Source organism: Macrobrachium rosenbergii, chromosome 13 (genome assembly GCF_040412425.1).
Source record: "Macrobrachium rosenbergii isolate ZJJX-2024 chromosome 13, ASM4041242v1, whole genome shotgun sequence".
NCBI classification, from domain to species: domain Eukaryota; kingdom Metazoa; phylum Arthropoda; class Malacostraca; order Decapoda; family Palaemonidae; genus Macrobrachium; species Macrobrachium rosenbergii.
The window spans coordinates 36,651,413-36,668,077 of record NC_089753.1 but is presented as its reverse complement, the minus strand read 5'-3'; the positions used below and the strand labels follow the sequence as shown (position 1 = coordinate 36,668,077).

The 16,665-nt window shown below is 36.6% G+C and overlaps 2 protein-coding genes and 1 long non-coding RNA gene across 3 annotated transcripts in view; 1 reads left to right on the top strand and 2 right to left on the bottom strand.

Annotated features, from left to right (window-relative positions):
- The window catches only part of LOC136844584 (uncharacterized), a 303,347-nt gene that overhangs the window by 96,998 nt on the left and 189,684 nt on the right, over positions 1–16,665 (bottom strand). The gene's annotated exons all lie outside the window — the stretch shown is intronic.
- LOC136844569 (hemocyanin B chain-like) lies at positions 1,746–5,579 on the top strand. Its single transcript, XM_067113842.1, has 3 exons — positions 1,746–1,901; positions 3,222–4,745; positions 4,998–5,579. The coding sequence occupies exons 1-3, from the start codon at positions 1,799–1,801 to the stop codon at positions 5,432–5,434; spliced, it is 2,064 nt and encodes a 687-aa protein (XP_066969943.1). The 5' UTR covers positions 1,746–1,798; the 3' UTR covers positions 5,435–5,579.
- On the bottom strand, positions 13,153–16,057 carry LOC136844567 (hemocyanin B chain-like). Its single transcript, XM_067113841.1, has 3 exons — positions 15,904–16,057; positions 13,873–15,396; positions 13,153–13,747 (listed from the first exon to the last, which is right to left on the bottom strand). The coding sequence occupies exons 1-3, from the start codon at positions 16,004–16,006 to the stop codon at positions 13,311–13,313; spliced, it is 2,064 nt and encodes a 687-aa protein (XP_066969942.1). The 5' UTR covers positions 16,007–16,057; the 3' UTR covers positions 13,153–13,310.

Sequence of the window (16,665 nt, the reverse complement as noted above, 5' to 3'; positions counted from 1 at the left end):
TTAAAAGGTTTGCAGATGATTTAATCCTAAAATTTTATCGTTTTTACCTTCAACTTAGCACACATCATTTAGTATTCTTCACAAACAATTTCTTGAGCAAACTGTCCCCATGAGAGGTGATAACTCCAACGTCAAATATTGGGTTAGTGCACATGCTTCTCTTCCAATACCATCAGTATGGATTATATAAAATACAATATATGGGTACAGGTCTCTTAACCTTTCTCATTCTTATCTAATAATCGTCTGAAAAACTTTTAAGACACCTACTCCTTCGTTAATGACATCGCTAGGGCTTTAGATCAGGTCTGGCATATGGCTGTTGGTCATACTTCAGCTTATGGCTTCAACCCCCTTTGCAAAACTGATCATAAGTTTTTGTCGGATAGGCCACGTTTATTCCTATTTACTTTCAGGTACATGTTATCTACATATAACCTTTCCCTTTCAGTCTGTAGGCAGAGATTCATTACCTGTCTCTCTTAATCCTGCACTGCTTCCAATTATATGGACGTGGACAAAATTCCAGAGTATACAGGCGAAATTTTTCACTCTATAACTTCCCCGAAAAATATCTTGGAAGGATTACATCTACTCACTGGCCAAAGTTTGCCTCTAAAGACCAAGGTTTGTGGCTTTATTTACATTTTAAGGAAACATCCTCCTATCACATGTGACTCATTCCAACTTTGATTTAACCCTACGTGTTGTATTTAGGTATTACTTTTGAGAGTTGGTTGTCATTTAAATAACTTTACACACCAGTTTACATTTTTATACATAATTTGTGAAAATCAAAGCTTTCATCAACTGGCTTCTAGCGCAATCGCTCCTTCAGACCATTTGTTTCCAGAACATGAATAAAATTGCTTTCTTCTTTGCTTTCTAAACCTTTGACGGTTTGTTTAAAATGTAGATTTATTATTACGTAAAAATGAAGTCTAATAACACAGCCTTTATAGTTTTCTCAACTTCTTTTTATAGCAGTGACTGAGTTTGTTTTGGGCATCTGTGCCTTAAAAGAATATAAACTTACAGTGACTTAAAATAAGCCTAACTGTAATACACCTTACATAACAGGGCGACACACCTCTCTAATTCCTGATCAAAATGAAATCAAGGTAAACTTGCTCTGTCAGTCACTTGTTTAAGTATACCTCATATTCTACTTAGTCAAATACAATGGGAACATAATTTTCGTTTGCATATTTATCTTGATTTTCAGAGTAAAGAATACAGACTACGTATCTCCTCATTTATGCTAAGAAGAAAAACCTCCACCGAATCACGTTAATTTTTAATCTAGTCATTTAATGAGTATTACTTTCTTTTCTTTTACATCTAGACTTTAAAGTCTTTTATCAAGTTTTCAATGTTTATACCTTTCCTTTTTTCCACAGGTTCTTTCAGGCTCACTCTAAACATGCTGCCAAGTACGTCGGCTTCCAAAGGAACAAAAACATGATGAGAAAGCTAATCACTAAAATGTGGTAGTAAACACGATTAGGCTAAAGCTGAGCACAGGCAAATATTCAAGTCAAGAACTAATTAAACACCCATCGTTAAAACACAAGCTTTCTGAAATGGGATCATCTGGTAGATGCTTACTACAGAACTTAACATGAGTCGAAAAGAAGCTGCAAGTCTCAAGTGAAGAGTGATAACACCAGCCGGTAACGATTTTATCAATGTCTACGGCCTATGGAGATAATTTCAAGTGGCATTAACTTGCCCTGGCTGCAATGACGAAGGAGTGGGGTATATAAGGCGTTTGGGCGCCCTGTATGGGCACAGCACAATGAAGGTGTTTGTCTTGTGCTCTCTGTTGGCTGCTGCCGCCGCCTGGCCCAGCTTGGACTTCGGGAGCCACTCACTGGATGGCTTCCAGAGCGACGCTTCAGGTGAGGTTCTAAAGGTGTTTCAGTTACAATAATCTGAATCAGGTGCCGTCCAGAGGCTTGATTATATTCCAGTATTATTTACGATGATACAGTTAACACACACTGACATAAATAGGGACTTTTTCCTTCTTTTTTTCAAATATAAATTAAAGTTTTTAGTTGGTTGTGACACTGTCTCTAAGATAGTGGTTCTCAAACTTGGGGTTAATTACCCCCGTGGGGGTAATGAAGACGTTTCTGGGGGTAACGAGGCACTTTCTAAAAGTAATAGTTCTTCGGAGTAAAATTCAGCAAACCGATAAATAATAATAATAAATAAATTAACAAATAAATTAATTAAATAATAAATAATACAGTAGTTTATAGATTAATTAAAACCAAAGCCAGGAACCAGCTGAAAGATGTTGATGCTCGCATTGATATTTTAGTAAAGGAAATGCAATACCATGTTTCCAATTAGTAATGCAGCAATAATGTCTTTATTTTCTATCAATTACCAAAGAAATGATGCTTTTATTCCAATTTGTAATAAATGGAACTATGCTCTAATTTCAATTTTTTGTCAAAGGCATAATGTCTAAAATCTAAAATCTTTACTTCTTAAGACTTAAGTAAAAGTAATATTAATTTCTTACATACAAAATGCATCAGAAATTAAGCATTCCAATATTGTTCTTTCATTATAACTTCACATAACTGAAGAGGAATGGGGTAGGGGTGATGGTGGTCTATCGTACCACTGCCGGGGTAGGTAACGACACCAACAAATTTGAGAACCACTGCTCTAAGGGATACGGGGAATCTGCAAGCCTAATAAACAACACTGCTTTATGGAATACACACAAAAGACATCTAGTAACTTAGCAAGTGTATAAATCGAATATACTATAATAAAACAAAGCACAATGCTTATAACAAAAGATTTTCTTTCTTTTCTTATCGATTTTAATCGACTCTCCTAGTTTTTATCACTCATAATTACAGGAAGTGCTTAGTTTAAAAGTTGTACCACTCTATTTTCCTATGGAAAGTCAGTAAAGCAGTGAGTGATTACTGTTATGTTGATGGAAATAATTCATATTTGATTTGGAAAGGAACTGGATAAAAAGAATATTACGGTAAAATATGACTTGCCCTATCTGCCATTATACAATTACTAGGAATAAGCGAATCTAGACATATTTTGGCTTTCTTAGAACCAAGTCTCAAATACTGTAATTACATAGTTATGAAGAATTTATTTCACTGAAATTCCTCAATCATGCAATCATGAGCAAGTTTATAACTCTCTTTAAAATACAATCTATATTGTGTTTTTAGATGTTCCACTGGCAAAAAGACAACAGGATGTGAACCATCTACTCTGGAAAGTATATGACCACCTACACTTTGATGACTTGAAAGGGTATGCTGAAAGTTTTGATCCTGAGGCCGACACCTCTATGTACAAGGATGGAGGTGAAGCTGTACACCATCTTGTCAAGGAACTGAAGGACCACAGACTTTTGGAGCAGCACCACTGGTTTTCTCTTTTCAATGAACGCCAGAGGGAAGAAGCTCTTATGCTCTTTGACGTTCTGATGCAGTGCAAGACCTGGGACTGTGCAGTACACAATGCAGCATACTGGCGAGAGCGCATGAATGAAGGAGAGTTTGTGTATGCCCTTTACACTGCTGTCATTCACTCTGATCTTGGACATGGCATTGTTCTTCCTCCACTTTATGAGGTTACTCCTCACATGTTCACAAACAGTGAAGTCATTCAGCAGGCTTACACTGCCAAGATGACCAATACTCCAGGTAAGTTCCACATGGAATTCACTGGTACCAAGAAGAACAAGGAACAACGTGTAGCCTACTTTGGAGAGGATATTGGTATGAATGTGCATCATGTCACATGGCATATGGATTTCCCCTTCTGGTGGGAAGACAAATACGGACATCACTTGGATCGCAAGGGAGAACTCTTCTTCTGGGTTCATCATCAGCTCACTGTTCGCTTTGATTCTGAGCGTCTCTCCAACTATTTGGATATGGTAGGTGAACTTCAATGGGATAAACCAATTGAAGAAGGTTTTGCCCCTCACACTGTATACAAATATGGTGGTGAATTCCCAGCTCGCCCCGACCATATCCACTTTGAAGACGTTGATGATGTAGCTAGAGTCCGCGATATGATTATCACAGAAAGCCGCATCCGCGATGCTATTGCCCATGGATATATTACTGACAAGGATGGTGCAATCATTGACATCATGAATGACAAGGGCATTGATAAACTTGGTGACATTATTGAATCATCTATGTACAGTCCTAATGTTCAGTATTATGGTGCACTCCATAACATGGCTCACATCATGCTTGGTCGTCAAGGTGATCCTCATGGAAAATACAACATGCCTCCAGGTGTTATGGAACACTTTGAAACAGCCACTCGCGATCCTACATTCTTCAGACTTCATAAATATATGGACAACATCTTTAAGGAACACAAGGATTCCCTTACTCCATACACTCATGAGGACTTGGATTTCCCTGGAATTGATGTAGAAAGCATTGCAGTTAAGGGACCACTTCGAACTTATTTTGAGGATTATGAGTTTGACCTGCGAAATGCTGTTGACAGTGCTGAAGGCATTGCTGATGTGGAACTAAAGGCACATGTTCCTCGTCTTAATCACCACGACTTCTCCTTTGTTGCTGACATCAACAACAATAATGGCAATGAAGTAGTTGCTACATTCCGTCTGTATTTGTGCCCTGACTATGACAGCAATGGAGAGAAATTTGATTATGATAGTGGTCACTGGCATTGCATTGAAATGGACAAGTTCTGGAAGAAATGTGAGTAATAACTTTAATTCTATTTATATATTTAAATATTCTATGTGCACATATTCATTATCCTTATGAGAAAAACTCTCTCAGCTATATTTGATTATTAAGACTAATTGTGTTTCCATTCGCTTTATGTACAACTAATCACTTTTTTTAACTTATTTACAAGCTCCATTTTCTCCTGTATTAAATAAATAAGACGACCATAAAGATTCTTGTACAGATAACTGCTATTGATAAAATTTTCTACTTCTTCAGTGTCTCCTGGTGCTAATCACGTCGAGAGGAAGTCAAGCGAATCATCAGTGACTGTTCCAGACGTACCAAGCTTCCAGTCTCTCATCGATGCTGCTGACAGTGGCAGCTTCGATATGCACGAATTCGAAAGGGCTTGCGGCATCCCCAACAGGATGCTCTTGCCCAAGGGTAAGAAGGACGGCATGGACTTTTCACTCTTCCTGGCTGTCACAGATGGTAGCCACGACCTCACTCATCCCGATGTAGAATCAGAGCACGGCGGCACTCATGCTCACTGTGGTGCTCATGGTGAAGTGTACCCTGACAAGCGCCCCATGGGCTTCCCTCTGGATCGCAGGATTCCTGACAGGCGCGTCTTTGATGAAACTACCAATATCAAATTCAGTCACGTGAAAGTATATCATGATGACAGCAAACTCACCACTGTAGGGCATTAAACGACCCAAGAAAAATGTCTGACTTTTGAACTGGAGGAATTGAATTTTTAATCAAGTGATGTCCCTGATTCTTTACTTTGGTATTTAAAATCAATTTTGGTTCCAACTTAATGCACAAATAAAGAAATAAAATTCATCAATAGCACTGTTAAGTTTTATTTATTCACACTGTCCTCCTAAATTAAAAACATACAATAGTGGGATTAACAAAAAATCCAAATACGCGCTAACTATTGCTTCCGATAAATACTTTAAGTTTAATTAAGGCTATAAAAAAACTGCAAAAGAATAACACACCCAAATACATCTATATATATATATATATATATATATATATATATATATATATATATATATATACATACATACATATATATATACATACATACATACATATATATATATATATATATATATATATATATATATATTTATACACATATATACGTGTGCATATATTTTAAAATTTTTCTAGAGATTTGTAAATATTTCCAGACGAGTTATTTTTTTACTGCTTAGCATAAATATATGTAGTATAAATCTCTGACTCACATCGGGATCGAACCCCAACTCTCTCAAAATGAAAGGCCGGGGCACTAGCAATTGATCCAGAGGTCATAAAAGAAGTTGGAACCTAAAGCCTTCTGTACCTGAGGTTCTTGGTTCTTCCTGGGAAGCTGCTGCTTAACATACATAGTTTAGTGGTCATAACATTTCACCAGAATGTCAGCAAATTTCCAGCAGATGAGGCAATACCCAGCATTGCTGAATATCTCCTCTGTAAATAGTGCTAGACATAGTGTATATGATATATGTCTAGCACTAGATGTTTATCACTTTATCACTTACACAGTTGTTCTGTGCATTAATACAATTACTAACATGACCTCATTAAAACTGGATGGTATGTGATGGAGATTATTTATTCAGGAAAAGTTACAAGCTTTCTAGGACTAACAGTCCTCATTGTCAAGTATCCTAGAAAACTTGTAACTTTTCCTGAATAAATATCTCCATTAAATACCTTCCAGTATTAATGAGGTCCTGTTAGTAAATATATATATATATATATATATATATATATATATATATATATATATATATATATATATATATATATATATACATGTATATATATATATATATATATATATATATATATATGTGTATATATATATATATATATATATATATATATACATACATACATACATATATATATATATATATATATATATATATATATATATATATATATATATATATATATATATAAATACATATTCAACAGGAGGAGATTTCTAAAATCCAACAATACAATGAAGGCATGGGAAGCACAACAACAGGTCAAGGAAGTCATATTTATTGGACTGACACATAGGTTACTTAAGGTCCGAATCGACAGTCATAGAGCTGCCAGCTATAGAACTGGCACCAAACTTTCAAATCCAGAATTTTCCAACATAAGGGATCATGCCGATAACTGCAAGTATTCCATTCAGTACAAAGAATAGGGTTTTGGGCAGAGCCTCCAATCACAATCACAAGCTTTTAACAATTAATGAATCACTGTTTACTGAAAAACTGATACCCTAACTGAACACCTATGCCACGTCTACACCTCTTTATCTCTCGTGAACTGTTTACGTTTTTCCGGTTCTTTGTCAGTCCTCCTTCTGCCTCCACACTCAATAGTTGGTTCTTATTCATATTTTTAGCTGTGTTTGTTTTATTGTAGCTTATATGGCGTATTTCAATATTTGCCACTTAATTTTGTTGTACTAATTAGGTATGATTACTTTGTATCTTGATAATGGGCCTGCTGGTTGCTTCGAAACGTAACCGAATAAATATGACTTATTTGACCTGTTGGCGTGCTTCCCCTGCCTTCATTGTGTGTGTGTGTGTGTGTGTTTGTGTGTGTATATATATATATATATATATATATATATATATATATATATATATATATATATATAATATCCACAAAAATTAAGTTACAAACTTCGTATAATATCAATTTATTATATTTATTAGAACTTAGGAGTAACTCACACCCAAGGGGAATTAAAACTGATAAGTGTATTTGCCCATGCTATATTCAAGCTGCAGATTCTTGGATGAAAATCCTTTGCAGAAAAATTCAACAACCCTGCTTGGAAGCCTCACCGTCAGTGCATATCACCCCGTACACAGACTTCAATAATCGCCTTCCTTCCTGAATGTTGAGACCCTTCCTTCCCAATAGCTTTTCACATAATCTGTCTAACCCTTTCTACTTCTCCTCTTTCCTACCAACTCTTCTGAAACATATTTTTTTCACCAAACTATCATCCTCCATCCTTTCCACATATCCAAACCATCTCAAAACACTGATACATCCTTATACCTATGGTAACCCTTTTACCAATTTTACTTATCTGCAGACCTCTTGCCCTTTCCATTCTACTTACATCATATGTACTATGTAAACAATTCATCTCCACGACTTCCAATTCTTACTTTCACTTGCATTCAACATTTAGACTTCACTTTCACAAAAGAGATTTGGTTCTAAAGCCCATTCGTACATACTATCACTTGATTCCATAGACACTCCATGCTTGCACATCTAATTATCTTTCTTGATTCATCAGTTCAGTAAGTCATCTTTTATCTCATCCTATAACCATTCGAAATATATACCTCCAAATATCTAAAGCCTCTACTGCTTCTATTCATTCACCATCCACATTAACCTTATTTGCTTCATATTCCTGGTTCCTATTTACCCTCATAACCTTACTCTCGCTCGCTACCACCTCAGTTTCCTCCTTTAGCAAATACTAACTCTTCCACTAGTTTCTGCAGTTTCTTTTCGCTATCCATTATCCATAAATCATCAGCCAGTCCACACTCCATCTACAACCAGTCTTCTTATCCAAAAACTTTGCTCCTACATCTGCTGTCTGTTTCCCTGACCACTTGCATCGCTCCATCCATAAACTTCCATCCATAAATAACACGCCTTGTCTCAGCCCCAGTTTTACATCAAACTAGTCACTCTGTCTTCTGCTTATGCTACAACACACTTCACTTCCATTTTGAGTACTCTTCATCGCTAAACATTTTACCCTCTACACCATACATACTCAACAACCCATACATTTCCCTCTCTATCAGTTCTAAAAGCTCTCTGTGGGCTCAGATATGCCAAAATATGGAGTTGTTCTTTAACCTCAACTTCGTCACATAACTGTTTAACAATAACCAATTGTTCAACATACCCTCATTCCAGTCTAAACCTGTTTCCAGTCAAAATCCTATCATACCGTATACCTTCCCTGGTGTACAGTTAAATTCAATTCAATTCTAACATATTTATCCAAATACAGAGCCTTTCCCTCATCAAAGCATACCTTACACACTCCGGTCAGCCTCTAAACAACACTTGTAGTACTTTGCCTCTACATCTCACTTCTAATCCAGTCAATTTCTGTTGCATTCCTGTCCTGTTCTTAAGTCTCTTAACTGTCATCCTTATATTCTCAAAAGTAACTTCCAAAAGGATTCTCAAGCTTGGATCAATACCTAGTACTCTTATACATATAAGCACTTCCTCTCTTTTAGCCTTCACATTCAAGTCCTCAAAATACTCACTCCACTGACTTATAACTGTATTCTCACCCTACAGCATCTCTCCATTTGGATATTTTAATCTGAAACCCATTTAATTTTGGTAATGAACTTTTCCTGGTTCATTCATACACCTTGGAGTACAACTTGCCCTCTCCTCCCTTTTTTATTGTTCCTTATTTTTTTCTCAACGACTTCTTGACCACCTTATCCATCCTCCTGTATTCCTGCACACAATTTTATGTTCTCTCTTGCAATGGATCCTTAAATAATCTCTGTGTATCGGTGTAAGCACAAGCTAATGTCATGGAAGTGTTAAGAGTACTGGGCGTTCATCCACGATTTCTTAAGTGAAGGTGTACAGAAACACCAGTGCGAATTCTTTTGTGATAAATTCCACCTCATCAGTGAATCTGTTTAATTATTTAATTAACATTTTAATATACACACATATATTTACATACATACACACATATGTAAAACGTGTATATATGTATATATATATATATATATATATATATATATATATATATATATATATATATATATATATATATATATATATATATATATATATATATATATATATATATATATATACTCAACATCAGAGCTGCAGCTCTCGAAATCATGACTCGTAGGCGTCCAGGGAAAGGCACTCAATACAGCTGATAGTTTATTCCTAATGCCGACGTTTCACAACTACATTGTTGCATTTTCAAGGCTGAAAAACAGCGAGCTGACTCAATAATTATCATAAAAACATTTATTACAATAACTGATTAAAAACACTACAGTATTGTCTCATTTAAAATGCTAATTCTTTTAAAAATATCTGAGGCACCATGACACTAAAAGAAAGACCTACCCAGACGGGAGCTAAAACAAGACTATTGAAAGGAGAGAAAAATACAAATTAAAACACAAATAGATAAAAGGGAGAAAACAAGGTAACAATAAGGCAAATAGGACCATCAAGCAATAAACAGCTGAGTGGATGATGTTTGGGTGTTCAATGATGGAACTGTTAATTTTATCATTATAGATTCTAAGGTTGTTAAGTCACTGTCTTTCTGTGTTTGTCCTATTATTCGAAAGTCTTTGTTGTCAATGACTGTTTTTGCATAATTTAGAATGATTCCTTATGTTGGATTGTTCTGGGTTGGACAATCTACTCCCGGTTCGGAAGCTAACTCCTCTATGGGCGTCTATGCGTACCCTCAGCAGTCTTTTGGTACATCCAACGTAAGTCCCCTGGTTACACCTGGGGCAAGTATACTTGTAAACGACGTTGGATGTAAACAACGGACTAACTTTGTCCTTGAGCTTGAAAAAGGACCCGATGGTACAAGGATTTTTGGGGATTAATTTTAGGTTTAGTGCAGGCAGTTCTCTCTGAAATAGATTTAAACATTTTTTCCTAAAATTATCGTCATGTAGGTAAGGGAACGTTGCAAACATTTTCATTTTTTGTACCGTGTGGATGGTCGTGGGTTTTTTCGTAACCCTGGCTAACTACTTCAAAAACAACTGTTTTCCTCAAAAGCTCTTTTTCAGGGCTTTAAACAGGTTTTTAAATCAAAAAATGAAAAAACCCACGACCATCCACACGGTACAAAAAATGAAAATGTTTGCAACGTTCCCTTACCTACATGACGATAATTTTAGGAAAAAATGTTTAAATCTATTTCAGAGAGAACTGCCTGCACTGAACCTAAAATTAATCCCCAAAAATCCTTGTACCATCGGGTCCTTTTTCAAGCTCAAGGACAAAGTTAGTCCGTTGTTTACATCCAACGTCGTTTACAAGTATACTTGCCCCAGGTGTAACCAGGGGACTTACGCTGGATGTACCAAAAGACTGCTGAGGGTACGCATAGACGCCCATAGAGGAGTTAGCTTCCGAACCGGGAGTAGATTGTCCAACCCAGAACAATCCAACACAAGGAATCATTCTAAATTATGCAAAACAGTCATTGACAACAAAGACTTTCGAATAATAGGACAAACACAGAAAGACAGTGACTTAACAACCTTAGAATCTATAATGATAAAATTAACAGTTCCATCATTGAACACCCAAACATCATCCACTCAGCTGTTTATTGCTTGATGGTCCTATTTGCCTTATTGTTACCTTGTTTTCTCCCTTTTATCTATTTGTGTTTTAATTTGTATTTTTCTCTCCTTTCAATAGTCTTGTTTTAGCTCCCGTCTGGGTAGGTCTTTCTTTTAGTGTCATGGTGCCTCAGATATTTTTAAAAGAATTAGCATTTTAAATGAGACAATACTGTAGTGTTTTTAATCAGTTATTGTAATAAATGTTTTTATGATAATTATTGAGTCAGCTCGCTGTTTTTCAGCCTTGAAAATGCAACAATGTAGTTGTGAAACGTCGGCATTAGGAATAAACTATCAGCTGTATTGAGTGCCTTTCCTGACGCCTACGAGTTATATATATATATATATATATATATATATATATATATATATATATATATATATATATATATATATATATATATATATATATATATATATATATATATATATATATATATACGTATATTAAAATGTCACTGACACAAAATCCCTGATGAGGTGGATTTTATTACAAAAGAATTCACACTATGGCGTTTCTGTATTCCTTCCTCAGTCCAGGTCACAAAAATTCTCTTTACATTGAGGTTCATAAATTATGTGGAAAACACATCAGTATTCAAAATCATATCACCCTACTTATTAGAAGTAGAATAGAGGCTTTATTTACTAAATCTCTAACCTCAAGTGCTTTGCTAACTAAGCTACCTACATTTTACATATCAAACAGATTTTATGGAATTGAAAAATCTATTAAAATAAAACATTGCATTTCAAATGATCTAATATACCTTCCTACCTTCCCTTTTCAAATTCAGGGCTTGATTTATTATTTATTCGCATTACTCTCTCTTCCACACCTTCATCTAGAATATAGTACCGAAACAAATTCTGACACTTTGGCCAGCAGAACTATACATGTCAAAGTCAAGATCTTTATGAAATTCACTTCAGCTTCACAACTCGGTTGACTTTTCCTTTTCTTTTGTTAGAAAGACAGCCATGATAAACATCGAATATGAACGCAGATATATTTCGGCAAATAAAAGACTATATCCTGTCGAGAAAAACTTTCAATTTTGCTTATGTGCTCTGAAACTTCTCAATGCGCTCGTTATCTTTAATATTCCATTGCACTGGAACAAAAACTTGTTAGGTTCATGCCTTTATTTAGTCATGCTCTGTAAACATCAGGCAATAAACATTTCAGGATAGCTAGTTGCGACTTCTGATACTCAGAGAATCAAACAATATTCAGTGTTAGAACTACAAAAAGCTTTGTCGAATTGCGGATCTCTCCCAACAAAACGTTGCTTATTTCTTCACAGTGTACTGATTTGCTTTGGCTCATGGACATTTTCAATAACACTGCAGTCAAAGAGGCATGTACGACTGGTAAAAAGTTGTTCTACCCATGAAGGTCTGGATTTTCAGATAATGACAATGTACAATACATGTACAGTCCCACTTAGCAGCTAATTCTATCAGAGTCAACTGAGTTTTTTATGAGTAATTCACAGTTAGGCAGGACCTGAGCAGCAGTCTTCATTATCATGACCCAGTAAAGAAACAGTTACATATTAATTTGGTGTGAATTGAACTGAACTGAATACAGACTTTAGGCCAAAGGCCAAGCACTGGGACCTATGAGGTCATTCAGCAATGAAACGGAAATTGACAGTAAAAGGCTTGAAAGGTGTAACAGGAGGAAAACATCGCAGTTGCACTATGATTCAATTATTAGAAAAGGGTGGAAAGTAAGATGGAAGCAGGAGAATATAAGGTGCATTGACGGCACTATCCCCCTAAAGGGGATTAATTTGGTGTGACCCATCGAAAAGGATAAGATAATTTTTCATCCAATATGAGCTTTAGTCAGTATCCATTGATATTTCATATACAATAGGTTTAGAAGATTATACAATTTAATATGTTGATAATTAAAATGACAAACTTAGACATTTGTGCCACATAGTGTCTGTTAAGGAAATAAAAAATATATATATCTTCATAAGAAACTGTTATTTTATTTTTTTTAAGGGTTTTCAGTTTTCAAACTAAGTTATCCTTACAATAAAAATTTAAACCATATGACAATAAAAAGATGGCATTCTGCTCCTAAGATATCAACATGCGTTGATAATATGCGTTGATAATACTTCTAGGCACCTACAACGGTGAATTTGCGTTCATCATGGTAAACTTTCACGTGACTGAATTTGATATTGGTAGTTTCATCAAAGACGCGCCTGTCAGGAATCCTGCGATCCAGAGGGAAGCCCATGGGGCGCTTGTCAGGGTACACTTCACCATGAGCACCACAGTGAGCATGAGTGCCGCCGTGTTCTGATTCTACATCGGAATGAGTGAGATCGTGGCTACCATCTGTGACAGCCAGGAAGAGTGAAAATTCCATGCCGTTCTTCTTACCCTTGGGCAAGAGCATCCTGTTGGGGATGCCGCAAGCCCTTTCGAATTCGTGCATGTCAAAGCTGCCACTGTCAGCAGCATCGATGAGAGACTGGAAGCTTGGTACGTCTGGAACAGTCACTGATGATTCGCTTGACTTCCTCTCGACGTGATTAGCCCCAGGAGACACTGTTGAAATAAAAGTAAATTATATTTACAGTAATAATTAAAAAATGATGAGTGCAATATAAACAAATGAAATGCGTCCCTCATATTAGATTAAATGTTGACAAAAATCTGAAGTTATTACTTACATTTCTTCCAGAACTTGTCCATTTCAATGCAATGCCAATGACCACTATCATAATCAAATTTCTCTCCATTGCTGTCATAGTCAGGGCACAAATACAGACGGAATGTAGCAACTACTTCATTGCCATTATTGTTGTTGATGTCAGCAACAAAGGAGAAGTCGTGGTGATTAAGACGAGGAACATGTGCCTTTAGTTCCACATCAGCAATGCCTTCAGCACTGTCTACAGCATTTCGCAGGTCAAACTCATAATCCTCAAAATAAGTTCGAAGTGGTCCCTTAACTGCAATGCTTTCTACGTCGATTCCAGGGAAATCCAAGTCCTCATGAGTGTATGGAGTAAGGGAATCCTTGTGTTCCTTAAAGATATTATCCATATATTTATGAAGTCTGAAGAATGTAGGATCGCGAGTGGCTGTTTCAAAGTGTTCCATAACACCTGGAGGCATGTTGTATTTTCCATGGGGATCACCTTGACGACCAAGCATGATGTGAGCCATGTTATGGAGTGCACCATAATACTGAACATTAGGACTGTACATAGATGACTCAATAATGTCACCGAGTTTGTCAATTCCCCTGTCATTCATGATGTCAATGACTTTTCCATCTTTATCAGTTATATATCCATGGGCAATAGCATCGCGGATGCGGCTTTCTGTGATAATCATATCACGGACTCTGGCTACTCCATCAACATCTTCAAAGTGGATGTGGTCAGGACGAGCTGGGAATTCACCACCATATTTGTAGATGGTGTGTGGGGCAAAACCTTCTTCAATTGGTTTATCCCATTGAAGTTCACCTACCATATCCAAATAGTTGGAGAGACGCTCAGAATCAAAGCGAACAGTGAGCTGATGATGAACCCAGAAGAAAAGTTCTCCCTTGCGATCCAAGTGATGTCCGTATTTGTCTTCCCACCAGAAGGGGAAATCCATATGCCATGTGACATGATGCACATTCATACCAATATCCTCTCCAAAGTAGGCTACACGTTGTTCCTTGTTCTTCTTGGTACCAGTGAACTCCATGTGGAAATTACCTGGAGTATTGGTCATCTTGGCAGTGTAAGCCTGCTGAATGACTTCACTGTTTGTGAACATGTGAGGAGTAACCTCATAAAGTGGAGGAAGAACAATGCCATGTCCAAGATCAGAGTGAATGACAGCAGTGTAAAGGGCATACACAAACTCTCCTTCATTCATGCGCTCTCGCCAGTATGCTGCATTGTGTACTGCACAGTCCCAGGTCTTGCACTGCATCAGAACGTCAAAGAGCATTAAAGCTTCTTCCCTCTGGCGTTCATTGAAAAGAGAGAACCAGTGGTGCTGCTCCAAAAGTCTGTGGTCCTTCAGTTCCTTGACAAGATTGTGTACAGCTTCACCCCCATCCTTGTACATAGAGGTGTCGGCCTCAGGATCAAAACTTTCAGCATACCCTTTCAAGTCATCAAAGTATAGATTGTCATATACTTTCCATAACAGATGATTCACATCCTGTTGTCTCTTAGCCAATGGAACATCTACAATATAAGAACAAAAAGGTATAAAAAAACACGTTATAAAGAAAAACGTAATTGTAATGAGAAGGGTGACTGAATCTTAATTTTGTACAAAAACTTTTTACATGCTGATAGCAGAGCGCAAGGTTTGACATTTCTGGTGACATAATACTGACAAAGTGAGTAACCAATTACTACTTGAATCTCACAAATTAATAAACTTATTTACTCATAACTTATCCCTCTATAAAATTTCTTTGTCATCAATCAGTGTTACAGGAAAACATCCTGGACCAGCATCCAAATCTGGAGCCGTCTGAAAACTGAATCAGCATTTTCTTAGCTCATAACCTAACCCTCAGCAATACACTTTTAGAATTTGCTGTAACTTTTTGAGATAGGTCGTTGACAAATATAAAGAGCGACAGAAAACAAGGTTCTGGGCATGACCGAGGCCACTGAGGGCACCAAATATACATAAAAAAGATGAAGGTTAATGCGGCTAAGACGCCGCAATCCAAATCTTACCCGAGGCATCGCTCTGGAAGCCATCCAGCGAATGGCTTTCGAAGCTGAAGCTGGGCCAGGCGGCTGCAGCAGCCAACAGAGCGCACAAGACAAACACCTTCATTGTGCTGTGCCGGACCACGGAAGTCAGGGCCCTTATATACACGCTGGCCTGTCGAAGTCGAGGCAAAGTCCGTCGGTGTTGACATCGGATCAACTTCCACTACATACCTATTATCCTCTGATAAGGGTATAATCGATCGCCCTTATCAATATCGAACGATTCCCTCGACCTATTGTTTTCTCCTCTAATACTGCTGCAGATACAATGGTATTAATGACTCAACAAAAGACTGGCACAACACCTTCAATTGTACATGGCGGTGTTCATGAGCAATTTACGAGCAACAAATGGTTAGATAGCTTTGCAAAGATCATCATTTGAATAGGTCCAGAATATATTATTAGTTTATGGAGCCAGAATATATTATTAGTTTATGGAGGGACTCTGGTAAAATGTATTCATATATTACACAAATTAAATGATTCAAGTCTGTTACAAAGGGTGATTCAGACACGCGGATTTTAAGACAATTACATGGAAAACGATTTTGCTCATTTATTATGTAATCAATTTTAATTACAGTACAGAAACAGTTGTAAAGAACAACTTCGTTCTCAACATTGACCTTATTGTAATGGCAATACATTCAACGTACACGCAATATTTAATAAACAATTAAATATACATACGCACACATATTAATTATATATATATATATA